Genomic DNA, 7,220 nt, shown 5'->3' with positions numbered 1-7,220 from the left:
AGCCACTCTCTCAGTTTGAGCATCACTGCATCGAGGGGTCCAGTTAACACGGAGACCACTGTTGCCTTCACTTCCACATTTCTCTAACTATTCTTGAAGCTCTTTCCTGAGGTTCATGTGGTCCTTTCTAATGTTGCCATCATTTCATATTGCTACATAGATCACTATAGCCCTTTCCTCTGCTTGCTTCCACTATTATGTCCCACTGGTTAGCTTTCACAAGTTTGTCTGTTTCTGGAAGTCCCACAGCTTGGTCATTCTGAACGCCTTTGGGGTGTATCTCATTTTCTAGGCCATGCTCTGCACAAATGGTCCTCTATACTATGCTGGCCCCTTGGTTATGGTGTTCCATCTATAGCCTGCCTGCAAGCATCTTGCACCCTGTTGTTATGTGCTGGATTATCTCATGGGAACAGCCTGCATCTGGTAAACCCGGGTCTCTAATGATCTTGATCTTGTGCTTAAAGTACTTAGATCTTTTGCCTAGAACTTGTTCCTGTGCTGCCGTGATTTGTATGAAGAGATTAGTTTCTTTGTCCAGCCATTGGTACGATCTTCTTTGTCATCTATTTTTTTCCACTTGCTGGCTGTCTTGCAGGATTCTGTCTTTCCACAACGGTTCCTTTTTCATGTGCCTCTTCTTTTGTTGGTTTCTGAAGCCTGAGGTATCACTTAGCACACGATCAGTTGTGACCAACTTTCTTATGTAGTCATGGATCTTTCTTGTATCATCTCAGATAGTGTTTCTTTCTGACAGTCATTAATCCTCAGTGTTAGGGTGCTGGATTAGGGGTGAAACCCTCCATGCATGTTAAGGAGCTTCCTTGTCTTGAGATCAGTTGCTTATATTTCTTTTTTCGTCAGCTTATTGTCTCAACAAGGTTTTTGAGGACTTAGGTATTGATTGGCTGGATTTTGTTCATCCCATTCAGCTGAATCTTCAGAACTCACCTTACTCTCTGCAGGAATTTGACGGTTGAGTCAGTCATAGTGGTCTCTTAGTCATTTCTGTTTAACTGTGGAATTCCAAGGTAATAATAGCTATTTTATCTGCAATGCCACCTTCTGTCTTCTAACTGCACAACTGAATTGGATTTCACTCAATGACCACAAAATTTGCTTTATTTTTCCTCCTTCCTGCAAGGGATCTCAAACACTGGATTAGAGATGGGAGACAAGAGCCACCTCAACAGGACAATGCTCTGCATCTAAAGGACAAAGGTCACTCTTTCAAGGATGCCATTGTTCACATTTTGGGCAGAGAAGATATGTCACAGCCTGGCGAGGGCAGACTGTATGAATTGATGAGAAGGACCCAAAACGCAGACCCCAAGGAACCGGGAACAAAACTTGAATGTTAACAAAGAGTGAGCCGTTTAATGAGGCTGGTAAAAGGTACAAACAAAAGGCAAGGCAAACTGAAGCAAAATTAACACAAACCTAAACTGGGAAATCTAAACAACAATATGAAAAAACCTGGACATGAAACCTGGAGGAAAGAACATGGCGTGAACAACAGACGACCTGACAAGGAATGAACAGAAACACACAGCCTAAATACACACAAGGGTGATGAGGGGAAGTGGAAACACATGGGGAAACAGCTGACACTAGTCTGACATAACGAGACAAAGGAAGCAAAGCTGACTACACTGACATAGGACACAGACCTTCAAAATATAACAGGAAACATGTGACGCAGACAAGACAATATAAACTTGACAACATAAGACACGCAGCATGAAACACATGAAGGGCAAAGGGAAAGGGAAACTGAAATACAGCGGTAGAAAACACAAAGGGAAACTAGTAAACAACTTAGCTACCCTAAAGAACTCAAACATATCATCCAAATAAACTAAAACTCAAAACACTGGGTCAGACCCAGGAACGTGACAAGATAGATAGTTGACTACTAACAAATTCCTGCAGAATTGCTGCTTTGCGAAGTTTTTTTTTTCATTTTTTATCATGTGTTTTCTGCAACACGGGTATCTCAACAACTGCAGTGTTGTTGCTATATAATTTGACCCACGACTTACTCATTATCTCTTTTTGTCAAGAGGCTAAATCATCTCATGCTTGTAAGAGGCATTGGTTCAGCTTTGCTCTTCAGCTCTTCTTGAATTTTGAGGTAGCATTCTTTCTCCCCAGCGAATGATGAGTCTTAAAACTTTGGTTTCAAATGCAAAACATGATATATATCTGCACCTTGCACTACATGCCACAAATTGCAGTGCTGACTGAACTGAGTCCTATTTGAGTGTTCAAGGTTTAAGGACAAGAATAAAAATCAAATAGAGGCAACATTAAAAAAAAAAAAACTTAAAAAGGGGGGGCAGGATAGCTCAGTAGGTAGAGTGGTTGCCCCATGATCGGAAGGTCGGGGGTTCGACTGAACAGCTACCCTGAGGTACCCCTGAGCAAGGCACCGTCCCCACACGCTGCTCCCCGGGCGCTGCATTGGTGGCTGCCCACTGCTTCACTGGGTGAATGGGTTAAATGCAGAGGAGTAATTTCCCTATGGGGACTAACACATACACATTATACATTATACATTACTATACAGTGTTATTGTTTGGAAAATGGACAGTTGCAACAGAAGATGAAAGAGAGGTGATAGGTTTTGCAAAGCCCAGGATGAGGCAATTGCGACAGGAAATGTACTTTTGAATCTATTGTGTGTTAACCAATCAGATACCGTCTTACCTAAAACAACCATCTTGCCTCCTCCACTCACTGAAATACCAGTGTGGTCTCCAACAGAAGCACTGTCAAGATGATCATCTTATGGATTACATTGTTTTTAATTCACCAAGGATGTAAGTGCTTTTTTAAATTTGTCTAAAAATGTTCTTAAGAATTTACTTGTCAAACAGATGCATATAAATTGCTGTAAAAATAGTTTTGCACTTATAAGTTAACTTGCACTACATGTACCTTGCATGTAGTGCAAGTTAAACATATATCAAACAAGATTTTATTTTTCTGCTTTCTCTTAATTCAGATACTGTAGTTCCAGTGAAAACTGTTCAGCTTGGTGAACCAGCGACTATAACATGTGCTATACCCAAAGAGCTCAGCAGTAGAGGAGTCCACTGGTACAAGCAGAGCTTTGGGGGAACTCTGAAGTTAATAGTGACAGTATTCAAATCTACAGAACCTACTTTTGGTCCTGAATTTACTAGTTTGAAATTTGACATAGGTGATGATTTTGCCAGCCTGACCATTTTGAAAGCAGATCAAGATGATGAGGGAATCTATCACTGTGCAAACACAGAAAGGATTGGAGTTAAATGGAGTGGGACGTATTTGTTGGTAAAAGGTAATAAACTGACATGCTTTTACAAAGTTTGAAATTGTTTTAAAACGTGTTTTGAAAAAAAATATTTTTTTATTACACAGGAAACACTCAGAGGACATCAAACTATACAGTGAGTCAGCTGCAGATAGAATCAAACCCAGTTCGTTCAGGAGACACGATGACTCTTCAGTGTAAAGTCTTCTCTGACTCTGACAACCAGACATGTCCAGGAGGTCTCAATATTCTCTGGTTTAGAGCTGGAGCAAATAATGCTCATCCAAACATCATCTACACTGACACAAACAACTATAATGTATGTGAGAAAAATTCTGACCCCCAGGATAGATGTGTTTATCGCTTCTCTAAGAATGTCAGCTCCTCTGATGCTGGGACCTATTACTGTGCTGTGGCCACATGTGGGGAGATATTATTTGGAAATGGAATTACACTGGAACTTGGTATGATTTTCTATTTAAAAACTGGAAGTTCTGTTTACAAAATCAGCACGAGTGATCAAAATGTTTGAGAACTTTTTGTTTGTTTGTTTTTGTAGAATCAACCGAGTCAGTATTCATTCAGAGCACGATATTAATAGTTTGTTTGGCTGTTTCTGTGATTGGAAACGCGTTCCTCATCTTCAACCAACAAGTATGTAAATCACATAGAGGTAAGCGTTTTAAAAAGTAAAACATTTATACATTTTATATACAATATCATAAGTTCTACAGAAGAACGATGAATAGAATCTGCAATAAATGAGGTGTTTATAGTGGTTAGTAATTAATCAATCTAATATATTTTATTAGAACAATGTATTTCTATGCATGAGATTTTTAGGTTCTAAGTCAAATGACACAGTTAAGTTCATTTCACTATTTATTTATTTATTATTTTTATTCTTAGGAAATGAAGGTGCTTTATCAGATATACAAACTGAAACCTCGCACCAACTTGTAAGTAATAATAATTATTGATGTTAAAAGATGTGACAATTGTTTTTCTATCTATCTAACTGTCTGTGAAGGTTCTCAGTCATCCAGGTCATCGTAGTCTAAGGAGCTTGGAAAGAAAAGCGTCTGGACTTCTTTGAGTTGCTTGAACACGTTTCATCTCTCATCCCCCAGTGGGGGAAACTCCCACTGGGTTTAAATCTGGGACTCTCCACCATTTGACCTTAGAACTGAAGAAGCTTCTTGGATGAGAGGTGAAACGTCTTCAAGCAACTAAAGAAGTCCAGACGCTTTTCTTTCCAAGCTCCTTAGACTATCTACTAACTCTATCTCAATTATATGATTTTATTTTTATATAACTGTTTTTAACTACGGCACAGACTGAAGAAGCTGATGATGAACTAAACTACACTGCACTGAATTTCTCTGAAAGAAAAACAAGAGGAAAAAGGAAGAGAGAGGGTGATGAACACAGTGTCTACTCTCAAGTTAAACGCTGATGCCAGTAACAATGTCGTGGAAGATTGCTTTTTTTTGTATTGATCACATGTTTTAACCATATAACTTTAGTAATTGTAGAATTACATTTTCACCAGTTGTATGCATGTGCACCACTTATGCTCTATCACACATATATACAGGGAGTGCAGAATTATTAGGCAAGTTGTATTTTTGAGGAATAATGTTATTATTGAACAACAACCATGTTCTCAATGAACCCAAAAAACTCATTAATATCAAAGCTGAATGTTTGTGGAAGTAGTTTTTAGTTTGTTTTTAGTTTTAGCTATTTTAGGGGGATATCTGTGTGTGCAGGTGACTATTACTGTGCATAATTATTAGGCAACTTAACAAAAAACAAATATATACCCATTTCAATTATTTATTTTTACCAGTGAAACCAATATAACATCTCCACATTCACAAATATACATTTCTGACATTCAAAAACAAAACAAAAACAAATCAGCGACCAATATAGCCACCTTTCTTTGCAAGGACACTCAAAAGCCTGCCATCCATGGATTCTGTCAGTGTTTTGATCTGTTCACCATCAACATTGCGTGCAGCAGCAACCACAGCCTCCCAGACACTGTTCAGAGAGGTGTACTGTTTTCCCTCCTTGTAAATCTCACATTTGATGATGGACCACAGGTTCTCAATGGGGTTCAGATCAGGTGAACAAGGTGGCCATGTCATTAGTTTTTCTTCTTTTATACCCTTTCTTGCCAGCCACGCTGTGGAGTACTTGGACGCGTGTGATGGAGCATTGTCCTGCATGAAAATCATGTTTTTCTTGAAGGATGCAGACTTCTTCCTGTACCACTGCTTGAAGAAGGTGTCTTCCAGAAACTGGCAGTAGGACTGGGAGTTGAGCTTGACTCCATCCTCAACCCGAAAAGGCCCCACAAGCTCATCTTTGATGATACCAGCCCAAACCAGTACTCCACCTCCACCTTGCTGGCGTCTGAGTCGGACTGGAGCTCTCTGCCCTTTACCAATCCAGCCACGGGCCCCCTTGCTGGCGTCTGAGTCGGACTGGAGCTCTCTGCCCTTTACCAATCCAGCCACGGGCCCATCCATCTGGCCCATCAAGACTCACTCTCATTTCATCAGTCCATAAAACCTTAGAAAAACCAGTCTTGAGATATTTCTTGGCCCAGTCTTGACGTTTCAGCTTGTGTGTCTTGTTCAGTGGTGGTCGTCTTTCAGCCTTTCTTACCTTGGCCATGTCTCTGAGTATTGCACACCTTGTGCTTTTGGGCACTCCAGTGATGTTGCAGCTCTGAAATATGGCCAAACTGGTGGCAAGTGGCATCTTGGCAGCTGCACGCTTGACTTTTCTCAGTTCATGGGCAGTTATTTGGCGCCTTGGTTTTTCCACACGCTTCTTGCGACCCTGTTGACTATTTTGAATGAAACGCTTGATTGTTCGATGATCACGCTTCAGAAGCTTTGCAATTTTGAGACTGCTGCATCCCTCTGCAAGATATCTCACTATTTTTGACTTTTCTGAGCCTGTCAAGTCCTTCTTTTGACCCATTTTGCCAAAGGAAAGGACGTTGCCTAATAATTATGCACACCTGATATAGGGTGTTGATGTCATTAGACCACACCCCTTCTCATTACAGAGATGCACATCACCTAATATGCTTAATTGGTAGTAGGCTTTCGAGCCTATACAGCTTGGAGTAAGACAACATGCATGAAGAGGATGATGTGGACAAAATACTCATTTGCCTAATAATTCTGCACTCCCTGTACACACACACAGAGTGGAGCCATTGTTAGTTCATGGGAGACGTTAAACAGATAGTGAGACTCCTGCTATTCAGGGATGTAAATCTCTAGGTGACGGCTCGGCAAAAACCTGTAATTCTTTACCTCTCTCTCCCTCTCTCTTTGAAGGGAAGGTATAGGCCCGTGAGATTGGGCAACATGTAGAAGTTGTGGAATGTCTTTGTCTGTTTGTATATAAGATGTAAGGGCGGCAGCCATCGTCAGAGACTGCTTAGGTATTTGACCAGAGTCTCTCCATATTGCAATTAATAAAAATTGTTATTAAACTCACTTTAAATCATGCTCACCAAGGTGTTTGCGGGTTTATTTAAAATTTCCACGATAATCTCCTGAAATTTAAATTGAAACTATATCTGATATTGAAATAGACTCTATATTTGTGACCCTTTAGTCATGTTTTTTTTCTCTTCATTAAATATTAACTGTTAACAGTTTATTTGCTTCATTACTGACTGGCTCTCAAAGCTATAAATTTAGTTTTGTCGCATTTCTCAAAATCCCTGATTTTAAACTGTATTCAATGATTGTCCTACTTTTTGTAATTAAAAAAATATTTTTGAGGTGTCAGTTGTATTTTTTTCTTTGTAATTAATGCAATACAGTACAAGAAATTTTTTTTTTAATATTTTTGCTTCCAAGATATTTTATTTCTAAAAGCAACAATC

General features: G+C 39.6%; 1 protein-coding gene across 1 annotated transcript; it reads left to right on the top strand.

Annotated features, from left to right (window-relative positions):
* The first annotated feature begins 2,769 nt into the window (after nucleotides 1–2,769).
* LOC106632633 lies at nucleotides 2,770–4,863 on the top strand. The gene is made up of 6 exons (XM_042216372.1): nucleotides 2,770–2,822; nucleotides 3,008–3,325; nucleotides 3,406–3,762; nucleotides 3,858–3,971; nucleotides 4,208–4,257; nucleotides 4,635–4,863. The coding sequence occupies exons 1-6, from the start codon at nucleotides 2,780–2,782 to the stop codon at nucleotides 4,752–4,754; spliced, it is 1,002 nt and encodes a 333-aa protein (XP_042072306.1). The 5' UTR covers nucleotides 2,770–2,779; the 3' UTR covers nucleotides 4,755–4,863.
* Nucleotides 4,864–7,220: the final 2,357 nt, after the last annotated feature.

Source organism: Haplochromis burtoni, unplaced genomic scaffold (genome assembly GCF_018398535.1).
Source record: "Haplochromis burtoni strain Fernald_Lab_line unplaced genomic scaffold, NCSU_Asbu1 Contig_1029, whole genome shotgun sequence".
Lineage (NCBI taxonomy): Eukaryota > Metazoa > Chordata > Actinopteri > Cichliformes > Cichlidae > Haplochromis > Haplochromis burtoni.
The sequence above is the reverse complement of the archived record's forward strand: the minus strand, read 5'-3'. Positions and strand labels throughout refer to the sequence as shown.

Bases quoted from the DNA above. Each gene is read 5' to 3' on its own strand.
- LOC106632633 (XM_042216372.1), top strand. From the start codon at position 2,780: ATGATCATCTTATGGATTACATTGTTTTTAATTCACCAAGGAT. The intron at 3,763-3,857 runs GTATGATTTTCT...TTGTTTTTGTAG, and splicing joins TGGAATTACACTGGAACTTG to AATCAACCGAGTCAGTATTC. The intron at 4,258-4,634 runs GTAAGTAATAAT...ACTACGGCACAG, and splicing joins CTGAAACCTCGCACCAACTT to ACTGAAGAAGCTGATGATGA.